Here is a 16,292-nt window from a genome sequence, read left to right as displayed (position 1 = left end):
TCAAGCTTAAGAACTGCTTTTGAGGGAAAAAATATATTAGCTCATTAAAAAATGTGTCTACATTAAAAGAACCAAACCCAACCTTGAATAAAATTGTACTTGCCTGAAAAATATCTAAATTTGGACTATAAGCAGAAAGTTAAAATATTCTGTTCTATTTTACAGAAGAGCAGGACATGTAATATTGAAACTCTGTAGCATTTTGTCTCTCATTCTTGATGAAGAAAACTCACTTAAGCAAGCAGAAGGTTTGAGGGCACTGAGTTCTGCAACCCTAAAGTTTGCTGCAGCATGAATTATATTGGTATAGGTTAAAAGAAGAGAAGATCTGAGAATGAAGGAAAATATCTAGATTTCTGGAACAGCTTTTTTATTTAAAGTTTCAATTACATTTTTCAAACCAGCAATATGAAATGGAAATTTGAAAAATGACACTGACTCCACAAGTAGTTTTTTATATAAATGGACAGTACAGAGAAACAACAATCCTACTTATTTCCTCTCCAACTTTTACTTAATTTTTGTCACAAAATCATTTATTCACGGTGAACTGTAAATTTTAGAGTATGAATTTTTAATGTTTTAGATTGTAGGGATTTAAAGTCTGGTTCTCTGGGGAATTGGAAGACTTTGGTGGTGGCAGAGAATAATTTTGGTGAAAGATGCAGAGGATATTTTTTTGTTGTTGTTTTTTCCATTGGAAACTCCTCTGTTGCAATTGATCCTGTCCTAGTTTTTGATCCTGTGGTTCTGTTTCCTGAGCACATTAACTTCAAGTCTTTTTGAATTTGTTATAATTTATGCAAATATATATATATATGTAATTATGAATGTTTTTATACACAACTATTTAAAGTAATTAAGATATACACTACACACTACAGTTTTATATGTTGATAAAACATCAGACATTTGGCTGTTTAAGGGGTTTAAGTGTATATCTGCATCTTTAAAGCTATTTTACCTTCAGAATTTAGAGGTGAAATTCAGCTGCCTCATGTTTATTGCAGGCAAGGGTTTTCCTTTTTTGATGGCAATGCACTTTGAAAGCAAAGTGCTGTGTTTCTGTTAGGTAGTCAAAACTTATTATTTAGTTTTCTGAGAGCCCCACATTGCTCTAATAATATGTGTTTGATGCCTCTGTGGTCCACTGGGCTTTTTTGTTAATGTTCTGGAGCATTAACAAACATTAACAATTCTGGGAATCACGTGTCCTGGAAAGCAGAAGGAGGAGAGGAGGAAACACGTGCTCCATATTTATTGGTGATGTTCCCTACTCTCAGAAAACACACAAAAATACCATAACATGCCATTCCAGAGGAATCTTTGTTTGGTGTAAGCTTCTGGTTGACTTTTTAAATACATTTATTAAATGATGGCACTCTAAAAATCAAGGTCAGCTCCATCTTTTCACACTGTGGCATATCTAAGTTTAAAATTTTAAGTTTTGGAGGTTGTTTCATTTCTCGTGGACAAACTTGCTTGGCTAGGATCCGTACTTTTAGAGGTTTCTTGTTCAACATCTTCTCAAAAGTGTGCCCTTTAAATGTCACATGTCAGGAACTGCTGGCTTGTTCTTGGCTTTGTGTTGCCTATAGCTGGTCACTCCTTTCAGGAGCAGCTTTGTTAGTCCTGGCATGCAGTATCACAGCTCTGCCATTCCTGGAAAAAAACCCTGAAAATTCATCTTTCCTTTAGGAAGGTCACTTCTAGTTGTTTAGAATTCCTTAATTTTCCATAGCATACATATTTGCTAAAAAACAAATGAGTTGAACCTTTATGATCCTTCAAGATGACGAGGGAGAAGTTAGACACGGATCTGCAGGAACAGCAGGCTGAAGAAAATTGGTGCAAATCCTTACAAAAGCAAAGTGTTGAGCACCTTAATGCTTTTTTTCCTACATGGTATGGCTTTGAGAACCTGATCTTTTTTTGTTTAAAGTGTCACATGATGTGATTTTAATCTTTCAGAGACCCATATCACACGATCGCTGCCATCAATCCAGAGAAATTAAATATCTTCCAAACAGTGAGAGAGATAACAGGTAACACACTTCTGATCTCCTATAATCTGCAGTAATTAACGAATTCATTCTCACTTTGCTTTTATAGTTGTCATGTGTTGGGTTTTCTGAAGAACACAAGGCACTCGTTTTCATTAAGCACATCACTCTGTAATTTTTATAAAAGTTTAATACGGAAAACTTCAGTATCAGTTGATTTTCACAAGTGTATTTTCCTTTGAACACAGGATGCCTATTCTGGCAGATTCTAAGTGGACAAAGGATCTTGATCCCATGTTAGCAAAGTAGGACAAGTGTGGCAAGGGCGGGAAATGTGAGGCAAATGGTGCTGAAATTTGGGAAACCATTTTCTTTATCTGAAAGCATTCGAAGGTTCTAGTCTGCTTTTACAGCTTCTTCCCTGGGTCCAACAGAAAAGGCTGCAAATTAGCTTCTGTAATTTAAAGACAGATGTATGATGTGGTGGTGAGTGGTGCTAGTGAGTCCCATTATTGGTGACTTTTCAATGGGGTTATAAAACTAGTAGTCAGTACTTTGTTTTCTTGCATCTAGTTTCTTGTTTCACCATGTGGTGGACAGGGAGGGAGACACTACAGTGTGAGTAGTATCTGTGTCCTGAGTTCTCATTTGATTTCTGATTATGTATGGGTAGGGAAATGCAAAAAATTGTTCTTTTTCATGCACAAAAAAACCCACCAAAATGCCTTTGGGCACCACAGCTTGATTGTAGCTGTGTGGAGCTCAGCATGCTTCACCCCTCCAAAGCTGTGAATTTCAACTAACCGGTGGGATTAAAAATGAAAGTAAACTCTTAATCTCTCCCTAATTAATGTCAAAGATAATCTGGCACCTGGCTGAATGTTCTTTGCAGTTCCTAAACACACTAATTGACAGTCTGAGCCCTGCTGCTGAAGTGGAAGTAAAGCACATAGTGCTCACACCTATGTGTCCTGCTGCTGCAGAGTCACGGGGAGCTGGGGGTCTGTGCAGCACAGAACAGCTCGTGCACAGGGTGAGCAGCACTCACCTCAGATATCAGGACAAGTTCTCCTTCTCTTTTTGGAGGAGATGGTGCTGAGCAGCCTGCAGCTTACCTTATTTCTTACCTTATTTCTTTTCCTCAGGCTGGCACTGTCTTTCCTTTACAGGCTAAGCCTGTCCTAACTCACACTTGGCTGAAATAATTTGTGTTTGCCTTTTCCTCCCTCAGGGTATTTGAACATACAGTCGTGGCCTGAGAACATGACAGACTTCAGGGTGTTTTCTAACTTGGTTACCATTGGTGGGAGAGCTCTCTATAGGTAAGGAACTTCTCAGTTGGTGGAAAAATTTTTTATTAGCGTTCTGTGATTCTTTGTTCAGTAACAGAGAATGCAACATCCTTTGGGAAGGACATCGTAAATTGATATATTTTTTCCCTCTGTTACCAAGGTGTTCATTACCAGTATCTTTGCTAATCAGTTGTTTATAATGGGTAATACCTTCTCCACATAATTATTTATAAAAAAAAGTCTTGGTTCACGGCTGTAGCTATTACCTCATTGTCTGGAACTTACATTTATGGTTTAAAATACCTTGTGAAGAAACATAGTGTCAAAGGAATGAATAATAGAACTTAGCCTCATTATTAGGAGTTTATATGGCTGTGATTAGACATGCAGGCTCATATGCCCAAACAACAGAGTGGTTTTAAGAAGAGGTAAAAGGTGGAAGAACATTGAAATCACTGAGGCACGTTGCAGGTGAAGTGTTAGAGAGCCATTTTTACCAGAGATGTTTCTGTGGGAAAACTTGGGTGGAGAAATTGCTTTGAAGAGATGAGAACGTGGTGAGAAAATCTGGAGGAAGCACAAGGAGGTACCTGAGTAATTTATCCAGCAAGCTCTGGATCCCCACTTTAGAGATGGAGTAAATCAAGCATGGGATTCTTCTAGCATCTTAAACAGCAACCTGAGCAGAATATGAATAGCAGTGAAACCTTGGGGTTGAATTACAGCCTCACATTCTGTTCCAAGGCAGCAATTTTTATTTGGAACAGCTGGAAAACAATTATCATCATTAAAATACAATAACTTAAAGGATGCCCAGAAACTGGATATTGTCTTCACTAATCTTCAGTCATAAAATATGTGCAGTCATTTTCATGTTGTGCAGACAATCATTTACTGTTCCTTTGATGAAGAAAGGCTATAACCAGGTATTACAACCAAAGAAAAATGAAATGTAGAAAGTGGGCTGAAAAAAAAAAAATCCACGAAAATAACAATTTCTTCCTGTATTACTTGAAATGATGTTAATTTGATGCCTGAAAGATGTTTTAATACATTTTACATTATTTTTCTCCTTAGCATATAAACTATCACAGTATTAATGCTGTTGAAAGAAAAACCTGAATTTTATTCAGTTTTCCTAACAGCACATTATCTCAAAAAAAATCTCTTAATGGATGAAATGAAACTGGTTGAGTTCTGCTGGCTTACTTGGCCTAGTGCTATGAACATCACAGCTTGTGGTATCTCACTCCTGACAGGACTTATAATTTCCTGGGCAATAGAGCTGGATGTTGACTCATAAAATAACTACACCACCACAAAATAAAAGTTTTCTGAACAATTCTCAGTTTTTCCAGAAAGATCATGTTACCTCTTGGCAGTTTCCTACCAGATATAATAAGCTGTGCCTTCTGAAGATAATTCCTACTCTCTCTCACTTTTGTTCTCATCCCAGTGGCCTTTCCTTGCTCATCCTGAAGCAACAAGGCATCACTTCCCTGCAGTTCCAGTCCTTGAAGCAAATCAGTGCTGGCAACATCTACATCACAGACAACAGCAATCTGTGCTACTACCACACTGTCAACTGGACCAGCCTCTTCAGCACCCCCAGCCAAAAGACAGTGATCCACCGGAACAAAAGGGCAGAGAACTGCAGTAAGTACCTGCTGGGGCTTGGGGGGCTCTGTGGACATCAGGGGAACTGGGGTCATTTACAACATCCCAGGGCTTTGAGCAGGAAAATGAAATGGTTTAAGGAACAAAGGAAAGGGAGCAGGGAGAGCGAGTTGCTTCCTCAACCAGTTTCACAAATAGGAATTCTGAAGGCTGTGAATGGAATGTTCATGACTCTACAGCCCTTTTTCCTTATGGAGTGGGATTGGCAGCTTCTGCTCCCCCCACCCTAAGTGGCCCTATCTTAATCCAGAACTGTGTTTTTTGGGACTGTTTTAGATCATCAAGTTCTCTCTTTTCATATTTGACCTATCTGATAAAAAATACTACTTCAGGAAAGCTTACATGCCAGTACCTAGGCTGAGATCATCGTACTGAAAAGCCAAAGAAAGCTCTGTAGCAAATAAAATAACTTGTTTATATAGAAATCAGGCAGCAAATTGCATCAATACAGGCATATTGTAGCAGCAAGGCAGTTCATTTTAAGCATCTGTTAGACTGCTTGCAGGAGAGGAGATTCATTAAATTGCTGTGTGTTTAAGTGATATTGCTGATGTTTGTGCTCTGATCAGCCAAAAGTGTTTGCTTTGGGTTTTTTCAAGCTGTGGTCCTATTTTTGACTTGCACTTTCGTTCTTTCTTTCTGTTGGTTTGAGGGGTTTTTTTTTGTTGTTTGAGTTTTACTTGAGGGATTTTGTGGGGTTTTTTCCCCTCTCCTCTCCCTTTGAAGTGCTGTTGTTCTCTATTCTGAGAGAGTGAATGGCTGTGCTCACTCTGTACCTTCAGAGTTAGGTGAAATACAGCTGGAGCTTTGTCTCTGCTGCTCAGTTACTTTACTAATCTCTCCTACCATGGAGGAGCCACAGGAAGTATGAGGTCTTGTTTGGTCGATCACCCCATGGTTTTGGTTGTGTGGCATTTTAATCGGTATTAATTTTATTAGGCTTATTTCTTTACATGCAAGTTTAAAAAGTGAAGGTTAAGAAAATGCTGCTTGCTGTCACTGCAGGCAGTTTTTACTGTGATTGTGCCCGAGGCTGTAGGGCTTTTCTTCTGCCCCTACATAGAAAGGCAGCTATAAAAGTAGAGTATTTATTGGAAAATAGAGGTGCTGCCAAGAAGGATGCTTTCCCCTGCAGTGCGACAGGATCATGTGGTGAGGAACCACCTAGTTCTTCCCTAGTGCTCCAGTAAAAACTGTATTTTGTATGGCATGAAGAAGGATTAGCCCTTTTGAGATTTCCCATATGGAACTCTTGGGCTGACAGAACAGAAGGAGGAAGAAGGTCAAGGTTCTGTTGACCACGGAAGAGTCACTAAAGTTATATTCCCAGACCCAAGTTGCTCCCATCTTGCCAGGAGACACATGAACTTGTGAACCTTCTAGACAGCACAGGTTTCCTCTCTACCAGATGAAAAACTGGGAGAAAAGTCATGCTCTTGGTGCTCTGATGTTTTCTTGCATCAGATTGGCCCTAGCTGTCTGATTATCATGCAGCATTTAATGAAAGAACCGTCAACTTTCCTTCATTCCTAGAAATTTAATATAAAAAGAAACTAAGCAGTAACAAGGTGGAGCACAGGCCTCATGTCTCATACAGTAATGATTCCTCTTTGCTTCAAGCTTTCTGTAACCTCCCACAATGGGAAATCACTCAGGTGAATTTTGTAAGGTGCTTTCTCCCTTCATGGAGTGGTGTCCCAGTTGTTTCACTGTTTTTGAGAGCTTTGGGACATAGCTGAACACAGCAGCTTGGAACATAATCTTGCATTAGTTGTCAGGGCTCCTCTGTCAAACACTTCTTTGTCCTTTCCTGGGATCACTCAGTATGAGTCCCTTAGAAGCTGCCACAACTACTGAAACATGGGCTTCCAGAGCAAATGGAAACTGGGATGTGCTGTCACATCATCCTCTCTCTCACATGGAATGTCTTGTCACTACATTTGCACTCAAAGGGAAAATGTAAACTTTACTTCACCTCCAGCTAGGTGAGGATTTATTATAATAGACACTTATTATTTTCCAGGAAGATAAATACTCCTAAAGACATTTTAGGAGATTTAACACTGTGGGAATCTTAAAGTGGAAAACAAATCTGACTCGTTTCTTTATTGAGAAGTCACACATAAGCTCCAATGTTGAGGGGCTGGTTTTAGAAATGGACTCTGTGTTCATTAAATGGACAGAGGATAATGAACATAGGCCAGGGGCCCAGTGGCTCCACCTGGGAGGCAGCACAATCCCGACAGGAACAGCGGTTTCCTCCCTTTGAACATCTGTGTGAGCGAATTGATTCATGTTTTGTGGCCTTTTGAGAGTCAGGATGAGCTGAGAAGAGCTTTGCTGCTCTGTCAGCCAGCACCTCTCTGGGGTTAAAAGGGTCCTGCTGCAGGTGGGGTGAGCCACAGAACTCCGCAGGATCCCTCGGGGTGAGGCACCACTGGCCCATGGAACCAGATGCAATTCTCAGCACCCTTTGGAGCATCTGTCATTGCCAGGACAGGCCAACAGAGTGGGGTTTGGAGAGTTTTCCCTGCACCATCCACTGCCTGATGGGGTGGGATCCAAGGGCGAGCCTCTAGGGTTCCCATTTCTGCCTTTCCCTTGTTTTGCCTCTCCTGGACACCGGTCCTGCAGATGTTTGGGCACGTGGCCACACCTCCTGAGTGCCAAATGAGCCTCACCAGAGTGGGGAAGGAGATGTGGAAGTAAATATTTGGAGGATCAGAATCCATGCTCTGTGGCAGAAATACTGTCTGTTTGCTTGCATGGTAAGCAAAGCAGCAGGGTGTGCCTTGTTAATAAAAATATCCACAAAACTTTTTTTTTCCACATAGCTTTCATTCAAGAAACCAGTCTAAAAAATATTAATTATTACAGCCACTCTCAGGTATTTATTATTACTTCTTTGCACATTTTGAGTCACCATTAGCTTGGCTTTTTTTTCCCCCTTTCTACCCAGTTATTGTTAATGGCTTAAAGGGAATTACAGCAAAGTTTTTCTATCAATGTGTAGCTTTTCTGAAAACTCATGTAAGAGCTCCCAAGGTCTGCTAGCCACCATTGTATTTAAGTGACTTTTATAATCTGTCACAAGGTGATGATGTCTTCTCCACACCATTTAATGTTGTGTTCAGCTGACTCTACATCAGTGAGGAAATACTGAGAAGTTGCAGGGGGAGTAAAATTTTTGTGGAAAAGTTTGGTCTATGTTAATGCTTCATCTCTGAGATAACACTGGCATATCAGAGTTTGGGAAAACTCTTATTTTTCTTTCTCCTTTTTGCAATGAAGACAAAGACAACATGCTTCAGCCTGTGGAAAATGCTGCAGCATTTTCCAGCATGCAAAATATACTTTACATTCCTCATACTCTCAATTATTTCATCTTTACACCGCTTCTTAGCAATGTTAAGATAGTCCCCAAATCTTTCACTGCCTCCAAGGTGGAGGGTTTTTTTTAATAGGTTAAAAGCCTAGGCAAACTTCTGTTTTTTTTGTAGACTACTGAAAATACAGGAGCAAAATATATGTGTATGTTTTTAATTTAGAAAAGGAAATGAAATCCACAAACCCTGAGGATGCTCTAGTGCTTTGTGTTGCCTTTTTAAGATGGTGCCATACAGGGTCAGAAAGGGGGTGTCCATGGAAGGAATGTGACCTCTCCCTTCTCACTTCCCTACACAGTTTCAGGGATAGAATTCTCAGGGTCCAAGCTCTTGTGCACAGGGAACAGAACAAAATCATAAGGAAAGGGTAGATAGATTGGACCTTTGCTCCATGTTGAAGTGAAAAATCTGCCTTTTTTTTCCAGATTTTTTTTTTTTTCTTATGGGACAGTCAGAGGTGACTCGTGAAATATGTCAAAAAATACACAAAAAATAATTATAGGAAAAAAAAAATGTTCTTTTGTCCAAACCATTCTCTCAGCTTTAGTGACACCTGCAGTGTAAGGTGAAACCCTTCTAGGCAAAGTTTGTTACAGGTGTGATTATTATGAATTATATCAATCTAGCCACCAATTAACAACTTGAATAAATGATTACATTCATTATTGGGCATGATGTAAAGCTAATTGAAGTCTGCAGGAGTTTTTCTATTCAGTTCATGGAGCTTTGGATCAGGCCCAGAAGCATATAGCCAAATAAAAATAATTTTTTATTTTTTTTAGTAGCTAATTTTCTTGTGTTCTATTTAAGTTAGGGAAAAACATTGAACCTTTCTGTTTCTAACCTGTGTGGCCCCATTAATAAAGAATGAGCCCTTCTTCTAAAACTCCTGACAAAACCCAGTTCCTGTCGAGAACATTGTTGTTATTTCCTTCCACAAGAGGCCATGTGATGTGTTGGAGCTGCAGAATGTGCTCAGCCCATGGAAATGCCAAAAAATGTGTCAAAAATTGAAATGTTTCTTTAGCCATCCCCACAATTAAAGAAGAGAAAGGCGAGAGAAATGAATTTTTATAAGTTGTCAAAACAACTACTCCCTCCTTGCCAAGATTCTTTTATGGAAACATTTCAGGAGGAAATCATAATTTTTTTTTTTATTTCTGTTACTTTTTTTCATAAGAATATGGGCACTGTGTTGGCTACATTTCAATGGGGTAACCACAGTTTTCTTTATTGAAAAGCTCTCCTTTTATTTGTATACAGTTACTCACTGTATTTTCTGAGCTATCTTGTAATAATATCCCTTGTTATTTTTACAGATATTTTAGATCTTTAGATACTTATTTAGATATTTATTTATTTTGATATTTTAGATATTTACCTGTCCATGCAAATAAATTCTGATCCCAGACTAGTTTGAAGGAAAGGAAGAAGAAAAGTTTAAAAGAAAGGAAATTACTCATAGTAAATCACAGTTTCAAGTTACAAAAGAAGGTGAGAAAGCAAAACATGCCTTTTTGTGATGAGTGTGGAAAACAAAGTCAAAAGAGCTAGCAATATTCTTAAAATTAAAAATGAGTAAAAGAGGGATCTCCAAACCAGGTTGTTTTTCTTTGTCCAGTGACAAAGATTTAAAATGAGTCACTGAGTTGAAAACAAAAACCATATGAAACTATATAAAAGTTTGATTAATTGTGACTAAGGTAGTTTCTGGGTTTGTGGTTTTTGGTTTTGTTTTTATTTGCAGGTTCAGGCAGTGGCAGCATAGTGGAACACCTGATAATTACTATAAAAATATTACTATGCTTGAAAGAAATTCAGCTTAGGACAGGAATGAGAAGGTGAACTTTGTGTCTCTGCTCATGCTGGCTGTGCTGGTCTGGCTCATTTGGCTGCAGCAGCAGAGCTCAGGGAAGGAGGACGAGGCATCTCTCTGAAATGGCCTCCTGAGTCCCTCTTGCTGTGCTGGAATTTGTGATCATTAATAACACCTTAAAGCATACTGAGCACCTGGAATGACTCCAAAATGAAATCATTTTTTATTTCATTAAAAATATATTTCATATACGTGATACAGAAAGAATAAAAACTAAATCCCAGCCTTGATAAAACATGTTCAGGCTTCTTGTGCCTGAGGTTATTTGTGGTGTATGGAATAGGATAGTGTTGGAGAGGGTGGTAGAACTCAACCATCACCCCTCCTTTTCATTTATTATTCCTCTTAAGTTGTTTCTGGTGACTTAAAAAGTAAACAAATATCTGTATTGTTGCCATCTCTGATATTTCAGGTCCTTTCTGGGTTTAATTTACTCAGTGCACTGTGTAATCCATTTGTGTAAATCACTGCATTGTGCAAAAATAAGTTCGAATTCATTCTGTCCTTTCACATGCCAGGGTTAGGCTGAAAGTGCACCCAGATTTTCTTCAGATGCTGGAGAGAGAATTCCCAGTTTCCTTCTGCTCTTTGCTCCTTTTCTTTGTCACATCATTTCCATATTTACATGGAGAATGATTTCTATAAAATAAAAATACAGACTTACACTGTTTGAAACAAAGTTTCCCTCTAATCCTCAGTTCATTGTGTATTTTGGTGTGGGCTTGAGGGTTTTAATAGAAAGGCTCTTCGGCTCTTCAGGTGCTTTTGCACTTGAATAATATAAATAAATATTTTAAAATCACAATTAATGGTGTCTTTCCTACAGTTTTTTCCCCACTGTCCCTAAGTTTTATTTCAGGGGCTCCTCAATTCACAGGGAGCATTTTATATTTAAGTTTAATAGAACTTTAGTGCATTCAGACAATGGATTTTTTTTTGAATCCTTTAAATCTTTGGCATTTACCGTGTCCTGTGTCAGGGAATTCTACAGGTTGATCTTTATTCTCTGTGAAGAAAAATCTCAGATTTTAACCCTATTGGATTCCTGTCTCTTTGAGTGCCCACGAGGGACTCAGAGAAAGTCTGAGTTCATGCTTCCTCACCTCCTCCTTGCCATTCAGGATTTTGGAAGTTTTAATCATGTCCTTTCTCCCCCACCTCTGAGACTGCTTCTCTGTTTATTCCTGATTTAGAAGCTCTTCTCCTAAACCTTTTATCCTGAAAGGAGCAGTCCAGGAGTGTGTGTGATATCCCAGCTCTGTGTATTTGTGTTGCGGCACGATGATGACTTCATGCTTTTATTCCGTCCTGCTGCTGGCAAACAGGGACACTCCAGTTGCATTTCCCAGTGTGTCAGAATGCTTTCCCTTGGGTTTTTGGGGCTGTGTGCGTTCCTGACAGCAGCCCTGTCTCTCTGCAGCTGCTGATGGGATGGTGTGCAATGAGCTGTGCTCCAGCGACGGCTGCTGGGGCCCGGGGCCGGACCAGTGCCTGTCCTGCAAGCGCTTCATCAGGGGCAGGACCTGCATCGACTCCTGCAACCTCTACGATGGGTAAGACACTCCCCTTGGGCTTCTCCCCAAAGCTGCTCACTAACATTGCTGAGGACTTCAGTGAACGAGTCAGTTTTGGGTTTGCGTTATTCAGTGTGTGGCTCCATCGCCGATATTACTGATTTTGGGGGAAAAGCGTCATGGACTAAGATTTATAAATGTGAACTTGTGGAGAAAGCTTTCCCTGGTATTCTGCTGCCTTCTGCATCATCACTTTGTGCCCTTTGCGTTGCTGGTAACGTGAACAATTTGTTTTAGGTGAAAAGTTACAAAAAACCTGTCTCTAGTGGACACAAAGTATGAAGCGAGGGTTCGAATCACAGCAGCTGAGGTTTTATTTTCTCAGGAGGCAAGAGCCCTTATTTTGGGGTTTTCAACCCTTTTTATAAAGTGTTCCACTACAGGTTAACCTGACTGGGACCAGGAACAGCACCTCTCTCATCCCATTGGTGGGACAAGAGGAAAACATCTGTGTAACATTGTTTTGAAAACGAAAAATCTTATTTACACAACAGTCCTTGAGAGAGCAAAGTTTCCCAAAAGATTTTCCCTTGAGAGACAAATCAGCCACTGAGAGCATGAAACTCTCTCAGGTTCAGAAAATCATGTCCACAAAAACCCTCATCATTTATCCCTGCTTGATACCCTTATTCAGAACCATACAATTATATTCTTTCAGATGAGTTGGATTCAGGAATTTGATAAAGAAATTCTCTGAATAAGGACCCCAAAGTAGAAAAGCTCACTCTCTTTTGTATAATGCACTGTGTAATGGTAATATAAATAAATACAAATACAAATCTATAGATATATAGATATATAAATATATAAACATATAAATATATAAATATGTAAACATATAAATATATAAATATATAGATATATAGATATATAAATATATAAACATATAAATATATAAATATGTAAACATATAAATATATAAATATATAAATAAATATATAAATACGTAATTCTAGAAATGTATAATTATATAAATATATAATTATATAAATTTATAAATATAAATACATCTATAAGTATATACAAATATATAAATATGTACATATATTATATATATAAAATTAAAACAAACATATATTTTGAAATAAATATTAGATAAATATATAATTAATAAATATGAATAATATATAATAATGTATAATTATATATAATTATATATATAATATATAATTATATATAAATATATAGAATGTATAATATATATTATCTATTATATTGTATATAAAATATATAAATTATATATAAATATATAAAAATTATATATAAATATATAAATAAACACAAATATAAATTTAAACACCCAGCAGGAGTTCTTGCCCCTTTTCCTTTTGCTGCTTATACTGGGGGAATACCCCCACAGCAGCAAGTGTTTGAATCTGCCTTTTGACAGAAAGATAAAGCTGAATTGAGCCAAATGAACTCCCACACATGCATGAAAACATTCTCAACTCTTCCATCTGGAGAAGGCTTGCAAAAAATACTTTGTCAGAGCACAGTTTTATGTGCTTAAGAGCTCCTGTTCTCCCCTCCTCCCCCTTCTCCCCCCAAGAAGAAGAGTTGCAGACCCCAGTTGTGTTGTCAGTGCCCTGGAATAAGTTGGTCCCCCCTTGGTGACTTTTGCTGCCATGGAGCCTGTCAGAGTAAGAGCATGAAGAAACTCAACCAGAATGTTCTGTTCTGTTCTCTATCTATCAGTGAGTGGCATTTACACTTTCCACAGGCTCAGTTCTGTCCTAAATATTTGAAAATAGCTGTAACCTGGACTAGGGAAGAACTTTTTATTTGTGGGAGAGCTCTGCATGTTCATGCTGCAGGGCAGCAACAGATCTTCAGGGTGGGATCAAGCTGTATTTGACATCTTTTAGTCCTCAGCAGGAAAAACCCACTCCCAGAGCCAGGGAAGGGTGAGCTCCCTTGCAGCACTTGAGTGAGTTTTTCCTCAGCTCAATCCTGATGTCCTCAGCTCAATCCTGATGTCCTCATCAGATCCTGATGGCTGTAAGGGGTAACTGGCAGCTGAAATGTTTGAAGGAAGAAATTCAACTTGCCATCACTACCGTTTTTCCCTCTTAAAAGGGATTAATAAAAAAAGTCACTTGAGTGGTAGTTTCTTGTGGATACATGAAATTATTGAGTAAAAGGATCTGTTTTGACATGTTATAGATTGAGACCTCAGTCTAGAATTATTGCTGAAAACATTATGAGCCTTCTGGAGAATGGGCTTTAAGGCATGTGTTCCTAGAGACCTACCTGCAACAGGGCAGCTCTGTCATCAGTGCCCACGTGTGACAAGTGGCTTCCTGAATCTGAGCCACGAGTCACAACCCCATAGATTAAAATCAAGAAGTCAACAATTTTGTCCTGTTAATGAAGTCTTTGTTTCTAAATGAGAGGAAGGCCTCCACTATAGTTTTATATGGGTGAAGAAGGTGTCTCTGCTTCACGTGGCTGTGCATGAGGTGGTGGCGTGTCCTGGGCTGCTGTGGTCAATCCCACCAGGTGAAGACTCAGCCAAGGGAGCTCAGTTTGGGGCTGGAGTCAGATTTCTCCTAACCTGCCTACAAACTATTTTCTCAGGGAATTCCGAGAATTTGCAAACGGTTCTGTCTGTGTGGAGTGTGATCCCCAGTGTGAAAAGATGGAGGAAAACATGATCACTTGCTACGGGCCGGTAAGAACAAAGCCTGATAACTTTTCTTAGGTTTTGGTTTGTTTGTCAGGGTTCAGGGTAACTTGTGAAAGTGTGCTGAAGGACAGGGCTTTCCTGCTTACAGACTTTACAGCAGGTACTGCAAATTAGTGAAACAAAAGCAGAAAATACACATATTCTGCATGTAGGGAAGGAATTCTGCTCGTGCTAAGTTGGTGTTGGGATTAAACTGCCTTAGGTCTGCCTCCTTAAGAAAGTAATTTTGAAAATTTTCCTTTTCTTTCTTGAGTTGTCTTAATGCTTTAGTGGTGCAGATGCACACAATTTTTACAGACAGAAAGCATGCAGTTGTGATTTGAGTGCGCTCTTTTATTCCTGTTTTCATTCTTTATACTCAGTTCTGTCCTGGGTTCCCTCAAAAAAAAAAAAGTGGGGGAATTTGTCTCAGTCTCTGTTTGAACAATGTGCTGGGTGGTTTTTTGTACTTAGATAGCCTTTAAGTTCTTTTGATAGATAACATTTTTCATTCCTCTTAAATGATTGTTAACTCCTTCTCACCTTTATAATGGCCAGTAACTTTTCTTTCAAAGGTTATTGCTCATTTGGGAGATAGAAGTTGTCTCTTTCTTCTAGTCTTCTGTGTATTGCCAAGATTAAAAGTCACAAGTATGCTGGAAATGAGGACTTGTATTTTAGGCTCTTCATAATCGAGAAAATAAAACCCATTTATTTCTTTATTTCTATCACTTAAAATAAAGGCATCATAATTTTTCTTACAGTACTGTGTTTTTCTGCAATACAGCCATAAGGCAAGAAGCTAATGTTTCAAGTGTTCAGCTCATCAGGGAAATTTGGATTTGTAGCAGGGCTTGTGGACATAAAATCCTAGGCCAATTCTCAACCTGAAAACCAGATTTAGTTACACAGTGGCTTATCATCACAGCTTTAAAGTTTTACTTCTACATTGTCCAGGAGTCTTGGTTTGTTGTCCTTAACAATTTGGTCTTCATGTGTATTAAGAAGAAGGAGACCTTGTAGTCCTTCAGCCTTGCTGTGACCAGATGCCATGTGCAGAATGCTTGTGGAAAATAGATCTGGAGTGCAGAAGCAGGAGATGCCACTGAAGGGCTTTGCAAAGGTGGTTCAGTACTGAATAATGTAGCTTTAAAGTGGGCACTGACTTCATTGTATTAAGCACACCAATAATACCAAGAAGCTCCTCTAGAGGCTGGTATTTAGTCCTGCACTCTACAGAAGCAGTTAATGGCCAAAAGCAGCAGGATTTATGTGTCTGCTGCTCCTTAGCAGAGGCTGGAACCATGCAGGTAATTCACTGTTCCTTGGGAAGAGAAGCTGCTGCAGTTATTGCTGAGTGAGTGCCAATGCAATCCTAGCACAGCAGGAAAGGACAGAGTAACTTCAATGCACTGCATTTCTTTCTTCCACGCTCTCCAGGGTCCTGACCACTGCACAAAGTGTTTCCATTTTAAGGATGGTCCAAATTGTGTGGAAAAATGTCCTGATGGCTTGCAGGGGGCCAACAGCTTCATTTTCAAGTACGCCGATGAGGACCGGGAGTGCCATCCGTGTCACCCAAACTGCACCCAGGGGTGAGTGCAAGCTCTGGGCAGGGAGCCATCCTGTCCATCTACTGCTTGTAGCACAGGGTGCTTTATATATATATATATTTTGTATCTAGTTGGTTTGGCCTAGTAAAGCACTTGTCCCACTCCTGAAAAGCGAGAGTGCAGCAGGAATTTAACCTTTGATTTTCAGGTCTCTCATGGCGTTCAGGTTTTAGTCATGAACGCCCAACAGCTTATCACAAAAAAAC

At 39.1% G+C, this 16,292-nt stretch overlaps 1 protein-coding gene across 1 annotated transcript in view; it reads left to right on the top strand.

The window, feature by feature from the left end:
- Window positions 1-16,292, top strand: part of ERBB4 (erb-b2 receptor tyrosine kinase 4) — a 337,006-nt gene that overhangs the window by 194,321 nt on the left and 126,393 nt on the right. The window contains exons 10-15 of the mRNA XM_014257738.2: window positions 1,972-2,045; window positions 3,235-3,325; window positions 4,752-4,951; window positions 11,655-11,787; window positions 14,386-14,479; window positions 15,914-16,068. Of these exons, the coding sequence (XP_014113213.1) occupies window positions 1,972-2,045; window positions 3,235-3,325; window positions 4,752-4,951; window positions 11,655-11,787; window positions 14,386-14,479; window positions 15,914-16,068 (747 nt within the window). The remainder of the gene's footprint in view (window positions 1-1,971; window positions 2,046-3,234; window positions 3,326-4,751; window positions 4,952-11,654; window positions 11,788-14,385; window positions 14,480-15,913; window positions 16,069-16,292) is intronic.

The sequence above is a fragment of the Pseudopodoces humilis genome, chromosome 8, assembly GCF_049639895.1.
Source record: "Pseudopodoces humilis isolate 2021_Gansu_Grassland_sample_001 chromosome 8, ASM4963989v1, whole genome shotgun sequence".
Taxonomy (NCBI): Eukaryota; Metazoa; Chordata; class Aves; order Passeriformes; family Paridae; genus Pseudopodoces; species Pseudopodoces humilis.
The sequence above is the reverse complement of the archived record's forward strand: the minus strand, read 5'-3'. Positions and strand labels throughout refer to the sequence as shown.